Genomic DNA, 20,094 nt, shown 5'->3' on the forward strand with positions numbered 1-20,094 from the left:
AGAATCCATTTGTAATAAGAAAACTATGATAGGAACCAGGCATGAATGTAAACAACCTCACAGGCAGTGTACAAAAGAACACTTCCCTACACATGTCTAGCCTTTTCACTTTAAAGGGGTTGTAAAGATAAACATTTTTTCACCTTAATGCATTCTATGCATTAAGGTGAAAAAACTTTTGACAGTACCGCCGCCCCCAGCCCCCCCGTTTTACTTACCTGAGGCCTCGAATCTTCGCTGCTCGTCCTCATTGCAGCTCAGCCTGGTCGCTGATTGGCTGCAGTGGATGGATTGAAAGCAGCGCAGCCATTGGCTCGCGCTGCTGTCAATCACATCTGATGACGCGGCGCGCCGGGGGGCGGGGCCGAGTGATACAGCGAGCGGCTATAGTCACGGGAGCGCGCCCGCAAGCACTCACCACCATGCGAGGGAGCTCGCATTAAGGTGGTAAATGCTTGCGGGGAGGAGCTGAAACAGCCGCCGAGGGACCCCAGAAGACCAGGTTCGGGGCCACTCTGTGCAGAACGAGCTGCACAGTGAAGGTAAGTATGATATGTTTGTTATTTTAAATTAAAAAAAAAATTACCTTTACAACCCCTTTAAAGTAGAACTCCAGTCAGATAACCTAAATGTGAGTTCTGGGCTGCTTCCACAAAGATAGCGAGGCACATGGTCAAAAAAGTACCTCCATGTGTACCCTAACCTGTTTTTATCTGTATAACTGCCTCTGATATTTTCAACAACATATGATATTGCACTATAGGTTTAAGCACAGCAACCCTTCAGTAGCTGCTTTTGAATAACAATAATTTGTGGTAGAGTTATGAATTATCAATTTTTAATGGCCAAAACAAGGGTCAAAATTAATGGTCAGATTTGGCCAGTTAGCCTACTTGCCCAGTCACCTGAACCGCCAGCTGCTGCAGCCAGAATTTATTAATTATTGGCAGTATTACTACTCTCACTAAATGATGCTTCCAGCTACCCACCTACAGTGCCTTGAAAAATTATCATACCCCTTGAAATTTTCCACATTTTGTCATGTTACAACCAAAAGCGTATTTTATTGGGATTTTATAGGATAGACCAACACAAAGTGGCACATAATTGTGAAGTGGAAGGAAAATGATAAATGGTTCTCAATACTTTGTAGAACCTCCTTTTACTGCAGTTACAGCTGCAAGTCTTTTTGGAGATGTCTCTACAACCTTTGCATATCTAGAGAGGGACATTTTTGCCCATTATTCTTTGCAAAATAGCTCAAGCTCTGTCAGATTGGATGGAGAGCGTCTGTGAACAGCAATTTTTAAGTCTTGACTCAGATTCTCATTTGGATTTGGGTCTGGACTTTGTAACTGTGCCATTCTAACACATAAATATGCTTTGATCTAAATAATTCCATTGTAGTTCTGGCTGTATGTTTAGGGTCGTTTTCCTGCTGGAAGATAAACCTCCGCCCCAGTCTCAAGTCTTTTGCAGACTCTAACAAGTTGTATTTCGCTCCATCCATCTTCTCATCAACTCTGACCAGCTTCCCTGTCCCCACAGGGACACAAATTGATGCTGCCACCACCATGTTTCACGATGGGGATGGTGTGATCAGGGTGAAGTACAGTGTTAGTTTTCCACCACAAACACTGTTTTGCTTTTAGGCCAAAAAGTTCAATTTTGGTCTCATCTGACCAGAGCACCTTCTTCCACATGTTTGCGGTGTCCCCCACATGGTTTTTCGCAAATTGCAAACAGGACTTTCCTATGGTTTTCTTTTCATAATGTCTTTCTTCTTGCCACTCTTCCATAAAGGCCAGATTTGTGGAGAGCATGACTAATAGTTGGCCTGTGGAGAGATTCTCCCACCTGAGCTATAGATCTCTGCTGCTCCTCCAGAGTTGACATGGGCCTCTTGGCTTAAATCCAGAAATGCAATCAAAGCAAAGAAAGCTCGACCGCTCAGGTAGGTCTGGATCAACAGTGGAAAACTAGTTTGAATCCTTCAGAGGTGGAGAGTCCCAGGTGCTGGCTGAATGCAAGGTAGAGCAGAGGTGAACGAGAAGATCTGGATGCCGCACACCGGACTGAATAACAAATGCCTTTATTATAAAAGCTGGATCACAGAGTATACAGGACACTATAGCAGGAATGTACAGGGCTCAGCTGATGCGTTTCGCACTCATGACAAGTGCTTACTCGCGATGGGCCTCTTGGCTGCTTCTCTGATGAATGCTCTCCTTGCCGGCCTGTCAGTTTAGGTAGACGGCCATGTCTTGGTAGGTTTGCAGCTGTGCTATACTCTTTCCATTTTCGGATGATGGATTGAACAGTGCTCTGTGAGATGTTCAAAGCTTGGGATATTTTTTTTATAAACTAACCTAAGCTTCTCCACAACTTTATCCCTGACCTGTCTGGTGTGTTGCTTGGCCTTCATGATGCTGTTTGTTCACTAAGGTTCTCTAACAAATCTCTGAGGGCTTCACAGAACAGCTGTATTTTTACTGAGATTAAATTACAGGTGGACTTTATTTACTAATTAGGTGACTGCTGAAGGCAATTGGTTCCACTAGATTTTAGTTAGGGGTATCAGAGTAAAAGGGGCTGAATGCAAATGCACGCCACACTTTTCACATATTTAATGTAAAAAAAATTGAAACCCATTTATCATTTTCCTTCCACTTCACAGTTATATGCCACTTTGTGTTGGTCTGTCACATAAATTCCTAATAAAATAAGTGAAAAATTTCAAGGGGTATTAAGGCATTGTACTTGCGTGTTTCAAATTGCTCATAAGCTGGCAGGCATCCCAGCTGATGACATTAACTAGGTCATGACGAATGGTATCTGCCAACATCACCAGCCAGTTTGTTGACATTCAGCTAGATAGGGAGCTGTAATTTGTGTTTATAGTGTGTCAAGAGAGGATCGTTGGCACTGATCATTGTGTTTGTGTGGGGTATCATTTATAGTGATCAATGTTTTTAATGTTTTACTATGTACCCTGTACACATGGAGGACTGGATAACAGGGGACACCCTTGTTTTAAAGAGGGCTTCCAGATTCTGATACATCCTTCCTGCAGACCCCCATATCATAATTACAGGACCCACTTGCCAAAGGTATTCTTCCCATGTTAAGGTCTGGTGGCTTGGTATGGTGCAGGTATGAGATGGGTGCAATTCACTGTCCTCCCTTTACTGGCCAGGCTGCATGCCTGAATAAGGATCTGGTATGGATTTTGGAGGGGACCTCCACCATTGTTTTGTTTTTTTGCATGAGGTTCTCCCGAATTCAGTGACATGGTAGCCGGGGGGGGGGGGTGCTGAGTCCTGCTGTTGGTGTCAATGGACACAGCAACAGGACACGGGAGCCACCCGCACGAATGCCCCCATGGAAAGTGGCTCTCCCTGGGGGCACTCAGTGAAGAGGAGGAGCCAGGAGCGCCATGGAGGGACCCCAGAAAAGGAGGATCGGGGCCGCTCTGTGCAAAACCTTTACAATCACTTTAAGTCTTCTGTAAACCAGAAGTGATGTCTTGACATTGCTTCCAGATTACTAGATCCGAGACCCCAACAAAACCGTTCAGGTCTCTGGCCAGCCTGCGGATGTGCTGGCTGGTTGCTTGGGCCTTCCGGTGGGGTGGGAGAGCCTGGGCGAGCCACAGAATGCGGGGGGGGGGGACGTCCCCTCCTGGTTCTTGGGGATAACAGCTGAGTGGCTTTTTAGCCACTCATCGTTTGGTATCCCAAGAAAGCCAACCGCCGGCTCTACAAAAAAATGTTCACAGGCCAGGTGCACGTGAATTCCTCATATGAAATGACAGGCTGGACATTTAGAAGCGGCGGGCCGGGTGCAGCCCGCGGGCCATAGGTTACCGATTCCTGCTGTAGGGGGTGAAAGACTTTCTAGTGGGTTTCATTGAATAGTGGTGAGTTTAGATAAAGTAAGGCGTGAGCAGTCCACCAGGGACTGATTCAGAGTAGTAGCAGCACTGTAAAGATGCGGGGGGGCAAAACTCATGTATTATTTTAAAGGGATTTCTTGCCTGAATACCAGTGGGAAGCTTCAAGTGGATTGGTTTAATGCTATGCTCCAGTTTCCTATTGGGCCTGGGCTAAGAATGTTGCATGGTATAAGTGCCTCGATCTGTGGTCCGATTTCTCAGCCGATTCTGTCAGAAAGAGACCAAGCTTGCTTCGAGCTTTATCTGGACATGTTTAATTATCTGTTGTTGGGGCGTTTTGGAAGGAGGTGTAGCAGCTTTGGAATTTGGCATCTAATTTTTGGTGTAGAAGGCAACAGTCCTTCTTGAATGGAGATGCTACTTGGATGCAAGTCTCTCAAATGGCTGGTTTATGAGCTTCCCACAGGTAAGCAGTAAAATTTCAGAGGTTGTGTTATGAGTGAGATATTCTTTGATTGCTATTTGTATGTCCATTTTAAGAGTCGGGGGAGTCAGTAGGAAATCATTAATACACCAGGATCGGTCAGGACTCAGGTATTAATGAGGTAGGAGTCAAGATAACTGTGTTATGGCCTGACCATGCTAACGAAGTATGGAGGACAAGATTATTACTGGGCTAGTCCCAATGGAGATAAAGATATGATCTATTCTCGAATGGGTGGGAGTAGAAAGTGCATTGATGGATTTCATTCCCCCAAGTTTACAGCAAGGAATGTTGGTGAAGAAGTGCTTGCAGGGTAGCAAAGTCCGAAGGTGTAGAGTGAGTTGCAAAATGGGTGTGCTGGAGACAAACTATATGGGCCTTGTAGGTGGCAAATGATTTTAAGGCCTCAAAAGTTATTCCTGATTAGTTAAATAATCAATTACCATCTTGATTTCTTCACAAAAAAAAGATATATATTTTCTGTTGTTTGGAAACACTGTTTAAGCCTTTATATGGGGTCTCATGCATTTAGGGATTGTGGAGGCGTGCTATAAACAGTTTTTAATGTGTTCTTTCCAGTTACAGTATACAGTATATGGGATAAATTGTTTATGGCAAATCCAAGTTAGTTAGACTTTTTAAATGTTTTAAGAGTTTTTTGTAGATTCAATAAACCTGTATTGGCAAGTGTCAAAACAATGTGATATAAAGTATATTGTGTTACTGATGCAGCCTAATCTTAATTTGGGACATTCATAGTAAAAGTCCTACAAGCATTTTTTACATTTTTTCAAAGTACAAAGCCTTATATAAGCTTGTCGTGTATACAATCCATAAAAATAAGAAAGTAACATAAGAAAGTTAGAGGTACATAGGTCATGAAAGTACAATAAAGCAAGTTGAAGGTTGTCTTATTAGGTAAGAGGGTTAGTAAACGCTAAATCTTAAAGTGAGAGAACTTTGAATGATTTGTAAATATAAGTCAGGAGGGGTAATATACATATGGGGGGGTTAAAGCCTAACTTACATGTTAGGAGTGGTTTGTGGCAGGGACATTGCATATGGGGGTGTTCGGATTGAGCACATATAAAAGCCTACATACATATCGTGCTAACAGTTCAATCATGAGAGGATCAGGCACTTAGGGTGTTTGTGCCAAAATTCGAGATGAGATGAGCTTTGTCATACATGTATTCTATTCAGGATGGAGATCATTTCTGAAATAGAAGGAGGGAAAGGGGCTTTCCAGTTTCTGGCAATAACCGGGCGGGTGGCTATGAATATTTGAGAGATGACTGTGTGGGAGGAGCGGGGTCAGGTATCTATGTCTAAGCCTAATAGTACCATCTGTGGTGAAAGGGAAAATGGTATTGGTAAAATAGAGAAAATAAAATTAGACAGAATGGTCCAAAATCTAGTTATTTTAGGACAGTTCCACCAAATATGTAAAGAGGATCCCGAGTTACCACAGTTCCTACAGCATAGGTTAGTAGAAGAAGGGTAAATGTGAGCAAGTTTGGAAGGGGTGAGATACCAGTTGTAAAATATTTTCTGGGCAGATTGCCAATGTAGTATGCAGCGGGAGGAATTCAGAGGCATTTGTAGGGAACAGTACCATTGTTTAGGGGTGTAGTCGCAGTGTAGCAGTTTTTAAGTTATGTGAGGTGTCGATGAGGAATTTATAAATATAGGAGATTCCTCGGCGGTGAGGGGAGACTTGATCGAAGAATTTGATCATGTGCCAGAATGTGAGATTGACTGACCATATTGCCCAGGAGAGGGCTGAGCGGTGCCTGAGGTATTTGAAGAAGTCCCTCGAGGCAACATTCCTACTGGTTTGCAAATGTTGGAAGGAGAGGAGTAGTGAATTCTCATATAAATCCCCAATAGTGGAGATGCCTGCGGTGGTCCATTCAGAAAAGGAGACGTCAGGCATGATAATTTGCAATACAGCAAGGGGTATGTAGGATAGCAGGCAACGTGGCACGCCTTTGGAGCATTGAATAACAGCTTTCCAAGTTTTGATAGTGGCACTGGCGGTATCATGGTAAGAGCGTGTTCCATGATGTTGTAGAAGTAGGGCACCAAGGATCAGCTTAGGTTGTGTGGCAAGAACCACTTTTCCATTTGGAGCAAGGTATTTTGTTGGAAGGGTCTCCACCAGACTTTAGTTTGGTCCAGGATGGTTGCTTTGTAATAGGCTTGGATATCAGGTACACCCTTTCCCCCAGAGGAGACAGGTGTGCATAACATATTACGTTTAAGTCTAGAGTGTTTTCCGTTCCATATAAAGGTGGAGATGATGGTTTGGAGCCTGTGAAGTTGCGATTGGAGGAAAGGAAGCGGGATAGTCCAGAATGTATATAGTATGTGCGGTAGCAAATACATTTTGGATAATGCGATTCTGCCTGCCCATGAGGCTTGGGTGTGTTGAAGAACTTGTATTGTCTTCTGAAGTTTTGAGATGAGATTGGTGAAGTTAAGAGATAATAAGCGGGAGGGAGGAGAGATCAGTTAAATTACCAGATGAGAAAGAATTGAATTAGGGGTCCACGAGAAAGACGTGCAGGCAGAAATGCTATTTTTAGTAGCTTGGTCAAGATGTATGCCTAACATAATGGACTTGGAGAGGTTGATTTTATATAGGGAAGCCCTGCTGAATAGGTTTAAGGTATGGTGAAATTTGGGGAGCGATTTTATAGGGTCGGTCAGGGATATGATGACATCATCAACATAGAGGCCAATTTTGTGTGTTGCATCACCAACCTCAATACCCGAGATGAGGGTATTGTTACGAATAGATTGTGCTAGGGGTTCCATGATGAGGGTGAATATTAGAGAGAAGAGTGGACACCCTTGACGTGCCCCATTAGAGATGCTGAAGGGGTCTGAGAGCAAATCTGGTGTTATGACTCTGGCACTGGGAGAGGAGTACAGAGACAGGATGGCTTTTAGAATCGCCCCAGAAAAGCCAAATATCAAACTCCTTCTCCGCATCAAGGGAAATGAGCAGAGAAGTTGTCTGTCCACTGTAGTAAGTCAATAAATCTACACGTACCATCCGATGCTTGCCCACCAGCCACAAAACCCACCTTGTCGATATGTACTAATTGTGGAATGATAGCAGATAGGCGCGTTGTTAAAATTTTGTGTAAAGCTTAGTATCAGTGTTAAGTAGAGATATGGGTCTGTAGCTGGCAGGATCATCAGAGGATTGGCCTGGTTTTCGGTATGGTGGTGATAGTAGCTTGTAAGGATTCTGCTGGGATAGAGCCTATAGTAGCAATGTAGTTGAAGGAAAGACATAGATCTATTATTTGGTTGAAATCGTCACAAATGATTAAAGGACCTTGTCTGAACGGTTCCAATTTTCTCATAATAGGCTGGTAGAAACGGTTTTGATTGGCATTAGGGGCAAAAATATTGGTAATGTCACGGTATGATTATTGATTGAGGCACTCAGGATTATGTATCTGCCATCAGGATCTATCTCTGTATGAAACAATTGAAAGGAGACAGAGGAGCATACAGCGATCATAACCCCAGCCTTCTTTTTAGTAGCATTAGCAAAGAAACAGTTGTGGGAACTGTTTGTGGGAGCAGGACGGGGGTTTGCAAGAAGAAAAATGTGTTTCTTGTATGCATATTAGGTTAAGAACCTTGAGCTAGTGCTTCTTTCCATAACAAATTTTGTTTGTACAGGGAATTTAGACCTTTAGCATTAAAGAGCATGATGATAATAGACATATTTGAGGGTAGCCAACAGATAAAAAGGGAGAGTATAAGGATTACTCTTTCTAGAGCTGCACACAGAAAGAATCAAATGATAACAGACCTATGACAATATTATCCAGCAGACAATTTTAGTGTAAATGTTTTAAAATTACCAAAATAAACAATATCACATATAAAAAGTTGTGAACAAAGATAAAACAAGGTAGAAAATGTAAGAAGGTGCTTGGCACCTTTTCCTTTTCGGGGGAAGAGAGAATAAAGTGTAGATGGTAGCACGCTAGCTTAGGGCAATAGTTGGAATGAAAAAGTGCTAGAGTGTCATACTGTAGATAACAAGGGTCATTTTTCAGATTGGTGGTATGCAGAAAGTGCGGTTATCTTACATTTTGATTAACAAGGGTCACCGTGGAACTTGGAGGTATGCAGAAAGCACTATTAGGTTATATTGTAATTAACAAGGGTCACGTTGTAACTTTTAAGTATGTGGATGCGAGGACAGTTATCAGCGTGTTGACGCAGAGGTATTGTGCCAAGGATCCTGGGTGCATGTAGGCGGATGGTGTGGTTGAGGATCAGTCGGAGACTAAGTGATCAGGCCCCAATTCAACAATCTCTTGATACCGCCTTTAGGTGTGAAGATATTGGTGGTTAGGTTCTGAAATGGTACCACTAGTTTAGCAGGGAAGCCCCACTTATATGGAACATTGTGATCCCTGAGGATCGCCATAACCTGAGAGAATTCTCTTCACTTTTGAGCGGTGGCATATAGATATCCGTGAATAGAAATGGATGAATAGGGGTCTGGTAGTGGAGATTTGGATCAGGCTGCAGCCCTGGTCCGTTCCTTGGTGTGAAGGAAGTGAATACGTGCCAGCACATTCTGTGGGATGGACACAGGGAGGTGATTAGGTTTGGCAATTCGATGGGTGCGGTCAATAATTAATTCTGCTTGACTAAGTTGAGGAATAAGCAGAAGGAATAGTTGTTAGATAGAATAGCTGATAGAGATAGGGGACTAGGTTCGGAGGTTTAACGGGTTCTGGTATACCCCGAAATTTTATGTTATTCCTCCTGGAGCTGTCCTCCAGATCAGCCACTTTGGCTTACAAAAAGCGTATTTTTTCAGTGTGGTGGTCATGGGTATCCGCCATTTCGTTATAGGTTGTGGTGTGTTCAGTTGCCAATTTTTCCAATTCATTCATGCGTTCCTCAACTATGTCAATTCTAGAATGTAATGTAGTGAAAGAGGACCTGAGCTCATTACACATGTCTTTTTGTAGGGACAGCAACATGAGTTTCAGGGTATGTTCAGATGCTGGCTGGTCTGTGGCAGGGAGAGCAGCAAGGGAGTCAGAGTAAGTCTCCTTGGAGCTGCTGTCTGCAGGGGAATCCCAGTGCTGCTTCTTTATTAAGGGAGCTTTATTAGGAGAGAGGGCTGGTGACTGTGAAGCTCACTTACCTCTGTCAGCAGGAGATAGCTGAGAGGAGTTGGGGTCAGGAGCTGTGCTATCCATCTCATCTTTTTCAGCGTCATGTTCCTGCAGTCCTCTGGTGTCGAAGGAGGAGGCACAGGCGCCTCTCCGGCGCCATCTTTGGTGTATTGCATGGGCATCTGAGAGAAATAGTCTGTGAGGCGGCACGGCTTGTGGAGGCTGCGTTCCGCCTTCTAGACATACTGCCGGAGTGACACTTGTTTTCTCTCCCCTCCAGTGTGACAGAGAGGGGAGAGCTGCTGCAGGATTGTGCTGAGAGCCGCTGTGAGTCCCGAGGCTGAGCAGAGAGATCAGGCAGCTATCTCGCTCCATGGCCGGCCATGCCCCCTCCTGCAAGCATTTTTTGAAACCAAGGGCTCAAGTGAAATTACACAGGCAATAACCGCATTTTTCTAAATAAAATTGACAATGGTGATTGGGCATTTGGTTGCCATACATTGTTGGCGGAAAGTCCGACAAAAATATGTAATTAGAAAATCATTCAGTGAACCTGTACTTTTACTTTATGGATACTTAGCATCAATTATTATTAACATTAATTCATCAATGTTTCTTTCCAGTTCATTTACAACATTTTATTCAGAAACTATTCCAGTGCAGACAGTCATCCAGCTCCACTGATGGCTACATCTACACCAACAAATCCAGTGACCAGCCCTCAAAGTGAAGAGCTTAGCAATCTGCTGAAGGTGATTGAATGGCCCCTGGCTCCACCCAATGTATCCTTGGAATTTTCCACCCACCCAACAACTTCTCAATATTTTATCATCAATCCTCGGGCTACTTATGTGATTGGTGAATCACTGGAGGTTCTAATTATAGCTAAGGACCACAAAGGTCGGACAAAGAACTATGGAGGGGATTTTTTTCATGTGAAGCTTCACTCTTTAAGTCTGAAAGCCGGAGTGAGTGGCTCTGTTACAGACCATAATAATGGTTCCTATACAGCAAGGTTTATTCTTCAGTGGTCTGGAGAAACTAAGATCTCTGTTAGACTCATGCATTCCAGTGAACTTATTGCAATTTTACATCAGCAGAGGGATTCTCGACCAGACAAGGTAATACAATTAATCAGATAAATGTAAATGCAAAGTAGTTAGTTAAAAAAATAATGAAAAAGTTCTCCAAGAAAGAGCAGAATGTATCACTATTTGCTGCTTATAGAGAGCTTATGGAGTAAAATTCGAAATTATCCCAATTTTGCTCATTAAGCTGCTGGTGTGAAAAAAACAAACAAAAAAAAACATTAATTCTGTGACACATGCATCACAGTTTGAAGGCCTTGCCTAGACCACTACACAAAATAGTAATACCACTCGGTTAGTCAACATTTCCACAGATGGGTACACATCCAGCTCAGGGCTGAAGAGCATTCTTCGAACAAGCAACAAATGAGGGTATTATCGGACATATAAGACAAAATCCTTTGTTGGAGTAATTGGGGTACATACAGGCAACAAGTATTTAACATGCTGCATGCTAATGTATCGGGCACTCCTTGTTTAGGTGCCAAGACTCTTTCCTAGTAGTAGCACCCACAGCCAGCACACAATGACAGTCACTCTCTTGGTTCAGTAGTCAGTATTGGGGTATGATTTGCTGATGCTTTATTGCAATAACTTGAACTTGGATAGGTGTAGGATAACTGTGGGATAATCCAGCAACTTTAACCGCTTCAATACCGGGCACTTTTAGCCCTTTATCTGCCCAGCGCTGTCACACTTTGAATGACAATTGCGTGGTCATGCAACACTTTACCCAAATGATATTTTTATCTTTTTTTTCACACAAATAGAGCTTTTTTTGTGGTGGTAGTTAACCACTTCACGCAAATTAATGTTCCCTTTAGGATTCCCTTTAGGATAAAAGTGGTCTCTGCGGCGGATTCACCACAAGATCAGTTTTATCGGGGGAGGGAGAGGCCCCATCTCCCGCCGCTAACCGGACTAGGCAGTAGTGGCGGAGACGATTGTGTCCACCCCCCTCACTGCCTGGATGCCGAGTGAGGTAAAAGATGCCCCCCCGCTCGGCTCCATATTTTTTATTAAAAGGACAGTATAAAAATAAAAGGTAAAATAAATAAGAAAAAAAAAAATTTAAAGTGCCCCATCCCGCCGAGTTTGCGCGCATAAGCGAATGCATACTTAAGTCGCTCCTGCATATGAAAACGGTATTCAGACCACACATGTGAGGTATCACTGTGATCATTAGAGCAAGAGCAATAATTCTATTACCAGACCTCCTCTGTAACTCAAAACTGGTAACCTGTAGAAATTTTTAAACGTTGCCAATGGAGATTTTTATGTGCCAAAGTTTGTCACCATTCCACGAGCGGGCGCAATTTTGAAGCATGACATGTTGGGTATCAATTTATTTGGCGTAATATTATCTTCCACAAAATAGAAAAAAAATTGGGCTAACTTTACTGTTTTCCAATTTTTAATTTAAAAAAATTGTTTGGGGGTTCTAAGTAATTTTCTAGCAAAATAAAAATGATTTTAACTTGTAAAAAACAAGTTAGAAAAATAGGCCTGGTCCTTAAAACACAAGGAAAAAATTAAAACAATATTTCACATTTTATGAATATACAGGGATACAGTTTGTGTGTGTTGACAGCACATCATTGAGAGGACTTTCAGGTGTCAAAATAATACAGAGAACAAGCAATAAGTCACAAACTTTGTAAAAAAAAAAAAAATACCGTATATATATATGATATGATGTGCCTATCATATGCAACCACTGTGCCCATCATATACAGCCAACTTTGCCCATGATATACAGCCACTATGCCCATCATATGCAGCCAACTGTGCACTTCATATGCAGCCAACTGTGCCCATCATATGCAGCCAACTGTGCCCGTCATATACAACCAACTGTGCCCATCATATACAGCCAACTGTGCCCATCATATGCAGCCAACTGTGCCCATCATATGCAGCCAACTGTGCCCATCATACAACCACTGTGCCAATTAGGGATGAGCTTCGAGTTCGAGTCAAACTCATGTTCGACTCGAACATTGGCTGTTCGCAAGTTCGCCGAACAGCGAACAATTTGGGGTGTTCGCGGCAAATTCGAATGCCGCGGAACACCCTTTAAAAGTCTATGGGAGAAATCAAAAGTGCTAATTTTAAAGGCTAATATGCAAGTTATTGTCATAAAAAGTGTTTGGGGACCCGGGTCCTGCCCCAGGGGACATGGATCAATGCAAAAAAAAGTTTTTAAAACGGCCGTTTTTTCAGGAGCAATGATTTTAATAATGCTTAAAGTCAAACAATAAAAGTGTAATATCCCTTTAAATTTTGTACCTGGGGGGTGTCTATAGTATGCCTGTAAAGGGGCGCATGTTTCCTGTGTTTAGAACAGTCTGACAGCAAAATGAAATTTTGAAGGAAAAAACTCATTTAAAACTACCCGCGGCTATTGCATTGCCGACAATACACATAGAAGTTCATTGATAAAAACGGCATGGGAATTCCCCAAAGGGGAACCCCGAACCAAAATTAAAAAAAAAAAATGATGTGGGAGTCCCCCTAAATTCCATACCAGGCCCTTCAGGTCTGATATGGATATTAAGGGGAACCCCGGCCAAAATTAAAAAAAAAAAAATGACGTGGGGTTCCCCCTAAATTCCATACCAGACCCTTCAGGTCTGGTATGGATTTTAAGGGGAACCCCGCGCCAAAAAAAAAAAAAAAAACGGCGTGGGGTCCCCCCAAAAATCCATACCAGACCCTTATCCGAGCACGCAACCTGGCAGGCCGCAGGAAAAGAGAGGGGGACGAGAGTGCGGCCCCCCCCCCTCCTGAACCGTACCAGGCCACATGCCCTCAACATTGGGAGGGTGCTTTGGGGTAGCCCCCCAAAACACCTTGTCCCCATGTTGATGAGGACAAGGGCCTCATCTCCACAACCCTGGCCGGTGGTTGTGGGGGTCTGCGGGCTTATCGGAATCTGGAAGCCCCCTTTAACAAGGGGACCCCCAGATCCCGGCCCTCCCCCCTGTGTGAAATGGTAAGGGCCTACCATTTCACTAAAAAACTGTCAAAAATGTTAAAAATGACAAGAGACAGTTTTTGACAATTCCTTTATTTAAATACTTCTTCTTTCTTCTATCTTCCTTCATCTTCCTTCATCTTCTGGCTCTTCTGGTTCTTCCTCCGGCGTTCTCGTCCAGCATCTCCTCCGCGGCGTCTTCTATCTTCTTCTCCTTGGGCCGCTCCGCACCCATGGCATGGGCTCCTGTTCTTCTCTTCTTCTTCATCTTCTTCTCTTCTTCTTTTCTTCTCTTCTTCATTTTCTTCTCCGGGCCGCTCCGCACCCATGCTGGCATGGAGGGAGGCTCCCGCTGTGTGACGGCTCACCTCGTCTGACAGTTCTTAAATAACGGGGGGCGGGGCCACCCGGTGACCCCGCCCCCCTCTGACGCACGGTGACTTGACGGGACTTCCCTGTGACATCACGGGGAATGCCACAGGGAAGTCCCGTCATATCCCGTGCGTCAGAGGGGGGCGGGGTCACCGGGTGGCCCCGCCCCCCCTTATTTAAGAACTGTCAGACGAGGAGCGCCGTCACACAGCGGGAGCCTCCCTCCATGCCAGCATGGGTGCGGAGTGGCCCGGAGAAGAAAATGAAGAAGAGAAGAAGAGAAGAAGAGAAGAAAAGAAGAAGAGAAGAAGATGAAGAAGATGAAGAGAAGAGCGGGAGCCTCCCCCCCATGCCATGGGTGCGGAGCGGCCCGAGGAGAAGAAGATAGAAGACGCCGCGGAGAAGATGCTGGACGAGAACGCCGGAGGAAGAACCAGAAGAGCCAGAAGAACCAGAAGATGAAGGAAGATAGAAGAAAGAAGAAGTATTTAAATAAAGGAATTGTCAAAAACTGTCTCTTGTCATTTTTAACATTTTTGACAGTTTTTTAGTGAAATGGTAGGGGTACCCCCTTACCATTTCACACAGGGGGGGGGGCCGGGATCTGGGGGTAACCTTGTTAAAGGGGGCTTCCAGATTCCGATAAGCCCCCCGCCCGCAGACCCCCACAACCACCGGCCAGGGTTGTGGGGATGAGGCCCTTGTCCTCATCAACATGGGGACAAGGTGTTTTGGGGGGGCTACCCCAAAGCACCCTCCCAATGTTGAGGGCATGTGGCCTGGTACGGTTCAGGAGGGGGGGGGGCGCACTCTCGTCCCCCCCTCTTTTCCTGCGGCCTGCCAGGTTGCATGCTCGGATAAGGGTCTGGTATGGATTTTTGGGGGGACTCCACGCCGTTGTCAGACTGTTCTAAACACAGGAAACATGCGCCCCTTTACAGGCATACTATAGACACCCCCCAGGTACGAAATTTAAAGGGATATTACACTTTTATTGTTTGACTTTAAGCATTATTAAAATCACTGCTCCTGAAAAAACGGCCGTTTTTAAAACTTTTTTTGCATTGATCCATGTCCCCTGGGGCAGGACCCAGGTCCCCAAACACTTTTTATGACAATAACTTGCATATTAACCTTTAAAATTAGCACTTTTGATTATTCATTATTCATGTTCGTGTCCCATAGACTTTAACGGTGTTCGCGTGTTCGAACGAACTTTTTTCCTGTTCGCATGTTCTGGTGCGAACCGAACAGGGGGGTGTTCGGCTCATCCCTAGTGCCAATCATATACAGCCACTGTGCCCATCATATGCAGCCAACTGTGCCCATTATATGCAGCCAACTGTGCCCATCATATACAGCCACTGTGCCCATCATATACAGCCAACTGTGCCCATCATATGCAGCCAACTGTGCCCATAATATACAGCCACTGTGCCATCATATACAGCCACTGTGCCCATCATATGCAGCCAACAGTGCCCATCATATACAGCCACTGTGCCCATCATATACAGCCACTGTGCCCATCATATACAGCCAACTGTGCCCATCATATGCAGCCACAGTGCCCATCATATACAGCCAACTGTACCCATCATATACAGCCAACTGTGCCCATCATATGCAGCCAACTGTGCCCATCATATGCAGCCAACTGTGCCCATCATGCAACCACTGTGCCAATCATATACAGCCACTGTGCCCATCATATGCAGCCAACTGTGCCCATTATATGCAACCAACTGTGCCCATCATATACAGCCACTGTGCCCATCATATACAGCCAACTGTGCCCATCATATGCAGCCAACTGTGCCCATAATATACAGCCACTGTGCCATCATATACAGCCACTGTGCCCATCATATGCAGCCAACAGTGCCCATCATATACAGCCACTGTGCCCATCATATACAGCCACTGTGCCCATCATATACAGCCAACTGTGCCCATCATATGCAGCCACAGTGCCCATCATATACAGCCAACTGTGCCCATCATATGCAGCCAACTGTGCCCATAATATGCAGCCAACTGTAACGGAAGGGAGTAACGTGAGCCTAGAGAGAGGGGGTGCCCAAGAAGGTCAAGAAACTGGCAGTCATGTTCCCCGAGCTTCAGCATACTGCCATGTTTACTCTAGTGATGAGGAGGGAGGGGATGATGAGGTCACTGACTCTACTTGGGTGCCTGATAGAAGAGAGGAGGAGGAGGAGGAGACACATCTCCAACGAGGCAGGATGCTCTCCAGGGGGCAGCTTAAGGGCAGCCACCCTATTGCATCACACTGCAGAGCTAAGCAGGTGCAGGGCGCTGCTGACTCCCCACATATTTTGAAAAGTTCTTTGTGTGGGCCTTTTTTGACACGTGTGCAGCAGATCGCACCATTGCTGTTTGCAACATATGTCTGAAGCGTATCAAGCGTGGCCAAAACAGCAGCCGCCTGGGCACCACATGCTTGACCAGACATATGATGACCTCCCATGCAGTCCGTTGGCAATAGAACTTAAAAGACCCACATCAAAGAACAAGGCGGAACTCTCCTTGCTCCTCATCAGCTGGTATCTCCAACCCCACTATACCTCCAGTCCTCTCAGAAACTCGCACTGAAAGGAATGAAGGTATAGAAATAGGTGTCCCAAGTACTTGCGGCCAATCTGCTAGCAGTACACCAACATCGGATTTTAGCAGGCAAATTTCTCTCCCCCAGTTGCTAAACCGTTGAAAGAAATTCGGTCCCAGCCATCCACATGCTCAGCGTCTGAATGCTAGCGTGGCCAAATTGCTAGCACTGCAACTGTTGCCTTTTCAGCTGGTAGACTCTACCCCCTTTTGTGAATTTGTGGAATGTGCAGTACCTCAGTGGCAGGTTCCCAAATGCCATTTCTTTTCACGGAAGGCCATTCCGGCTCTCTACCAGCATGTGGAAGGCAATGTCTTGGCCTTGTGGGACAGGGCAGGTCAGCAGTAAGGTGCATATTACTGCTGACTCATGGTCCAGCAGGCATGGACAGGGACGTTAACTTTCTTTCACGGCACACTGGGTAACTCTGCTGGCAGCTGGGAAGGATGCAGGACAGGGTTCAGTATTGTTGGAGCTTGTTCGCTAGTGGTGATTCTGCCATAGCTCTCTCCTTCTCCCCCTCCTCTTCTTCTTCCTCTATGGCCTCTTCCTCTGCAAATTTCTCCTCTGAACCAGCGATGCTCCTTAGGCTTTCAAGGGGCTACGGAAGCACTCAGGCAAAAAGATGCCATGCGGTGCTTGAGTTGGTCTGCTTAGGGGACAGGAGCCACACTGGGGCAGAGATTCTGTCAGATCTGCAGGGGCAGGCTCAGAGGTGGTTGACGCCATGCCAGCTTCAGCCAGGAATGGTTGTATGTGACAATGGCACCAACCCCCTCTCCGCCCCCAACAGGGACAATTCACCCATGTTCGCTGTTTGGCTCACGTCCTGAATTTGGTGGTGCAGCGGTTCTTGAGCAGGTACCCTGGCTTACAGGATCTCCTGAGGCAGGCCAGGAAAGTCTGTGGTAATTTCCGCCGGTCATATAATGCCAGTGCTCGGCTGGCTGACATTCAAAGAGAATGCAACCTGCCCAAGAACCGCCTCATTTGTGACATGCCCACCAGGTGGGGCTCAACGTTGGCAATGCTGCACATGCAGCAGAGGGCCATCAATGAGTACCTGTGTGAGTATGGCACCAAGACAGGGTCAAGGGAGCTTGGCTTTTTTTCGCCACGCCAGTGGCTACTGATCAAGGATGTATGCACTGTCCTGTCACCATTTAAAGGAGGCCACAAGGATGAGCTACTGGCCTGTCTTGCATCCAGCGTTCTTTCTGAACGCACATTCAGTGCTGCTGGAGGCTTTGTAACCGATTACAGAATGTGCCTGTACACAGACTCTGTTGATCGGCTCACATTCATAAAAATGAATCAGTCTTAGATCACCAGCTACCAAGCACCTGATGCTGATGTAACCGATTGATTTTTCTATGGATGTGGGATCCCTTGAAGTCTGCATATGCTGAGTGACTATCCTATTATGCTGAGTGACTCTCCTATTCCTCCTTAATCTTCATGATGATAGCTTCTAGGAATATTTTCTGTTCAGGGCACCACCACCACTGCCTAAGGCCCAATTTTTCTGCCCCTGCTTAACAGGGGCGTGTAATTACAATTTTTGATCTAATATTTCACAGCAGGTCCTGTTCCTGCGCTCAACAAAAGTATCTGTGAGGCTTTACAGTGTTGTGCCACCACCACCACCACCACCACTGCCTAAGGCCCAACTTTTATGCCCCTGTTTAACAGGGGCACGCATATACAATTTTTGATCTAATATTTCACAGCAGGGCCTTTTCCTGCGCTCAACAAAAGTATCTGTGAGGCTTTACAGTGTTGTGCCACCACCACCGCCTAAGGCCCAATTTTTATGCCCCTGTTTAACAGGGGCACGTAATTAAAATGTTTGATCTAATATTTCACAGCAGGGCCTGTTCCTGCACTCAACAAAAGTATCTGTGAGGCTTTACAATGTTGTGCCACCACCACCGCCTAAGGCCCAATTTTTATGCCCCTGTTTAACAGGGGCACGTAATTACAATTTTTGATCTAATATGTCACAGCAGGGCAGGTTCCAGCGCCCACCAAGAGTAACTCTGAAGGCTTACATTTTTTGCATTGATACATGTCCCCTGGGGCAGGACCCAGGTCCCCAAAAACCTTTTTATGACAATAACTTGCATATTAGCCTTTAAAATTAGCACTTTAGATTTTTCACGTTTGAGTCCCATAGACTTTAACGGTGTTAACGTGTTCGCACAAATTTTTAGCCTGTTCACATGTTCTGCCGCGAACCAAACCGAGGGGTATTCAGCTCATACCTAGCAGCCAACTGTGCCTATCATATACAGCCACTGTGCCCATCATATGCAGCCAACTGTTCCCATCATATGCAGCCAACTGTGCCCATCATATGCAGCCACTGTGCCCATCATATACAGCCACTGTGCCAATCATATGCAGCCAACTGTGCCCATCATATACAGCCAACTGTGCCCATCATATACAGCCACTGTGCCCATCATATATAGCCAACTGTGCCCATCATATACAGCCAACTGTGCCCATCATATGCAGCCAACTGTGCCTATAATATACAGCCATGTGTCCATTAGCACGTACAGGCAGATTAACGTACCTGTACGTTGCCCTTTAAGAGGTGGCTTGCGGGCATGCTCGCGCCCACCAGGAGCTCCGAGACCATGAGACTCGATGTCCGCGGGGATACCCGCAATCGTCTCACGGTGAGGAAGAATGGGGAACTGCTAATGTAAACAAGCATTTCCCAGTTCTGCCTAATGACACTGTCACTGATCACTGCTCCCTGTAATCGAGAGTGGTGATCAGTATCGTGTCACACACAACCCCCCCCCCAGTTAGAATAACTCCCTAGGACACACTTAACCCATACAGCGCCACCTAGTGGTTAATCCCTTCACTGCCAGTCACATTTACACAGTAATCAATGCATTTTTAATTGCACTGAACGCTGTACAAATGTGAATGGTCTCAAAATCGCGGCAAAAATGTCCGATCTGTCCGCCATAATGTCACAATCACAATAAAAATTGCCAATCGCCGCCATTACTAGTATAAAAAAAATTATCAATAAAAATGCCAAAAAACTATCCCCTATTTTGTAGACGCTATAACTTTTGTGCAAACCAATCAATAAACGCTTATTGCGTTTTTTTTACCAAAAAATATGTAGAATACGTATCGACCTAAACTGAGGAAAAAAATGTTTTTTTATATATTTTTGGGGGATATTTATTATAGCAAAAAGTAAAAAATAGTGCGTTTTTTTCAAAATTGACGCTATTTTTTTGTTTATAACGCAAAAAATAAAAACCGCAGAGGTGATCAAATACCACCAAAAAAAAGCTCTATTTGTGGGAAAAAAAAGGACGTCAATTTTGTTTGGGATGCACGTCGCACGACCGCACAATTGTCAGTTAAAGTGAGGCAGTCCCGAATAGCAAAAGGTGCTCTGGTCTTTGGCCAGCCAAATGGTCCGGGGCTTACGTGGTTAATGGACGTACTG

The 20,094-nt window shown here is 45.0% G+C and overlaps 1 protein-coding gene across 1 annotated transcript in view; it reads left to right on the forward strand.

Moving 5' to 3' along the window:
* Window positions 1–20,094, forward strand: part of LOC141133580 (NXPE family member 3-like) — a 71,836-nt gene that overhangs the window by 8,557 nt on the left and 43,185 nt on the right. Inside the window, exon 2 of the mRNA XM_073623043.1 lies at window positions 10,168–10,665. Within this exon, the coding sequence (XP_073479144.1) occupies window positions 10,168–10,665 (498 nt within the window). The remainder of the gene's footprint in view (window positions 1–10,167; window positions 10,666–20,094) is intronic.

This window comes from Aquarana catesbeiana, linkage group LG03 (genome assembly GCF_042186555.1).
Source record: "Aquarana catesbeiana isolate 2022-GZ linkage group LG03, ASM4218655v1, whole genome shotgun sequence".
Lineage (NCBI taxonomy): Eukaryota > Metazoa > Chordata > Amphibia > Anura > Ranidae > Aquarana > Aquarana catesbeiana.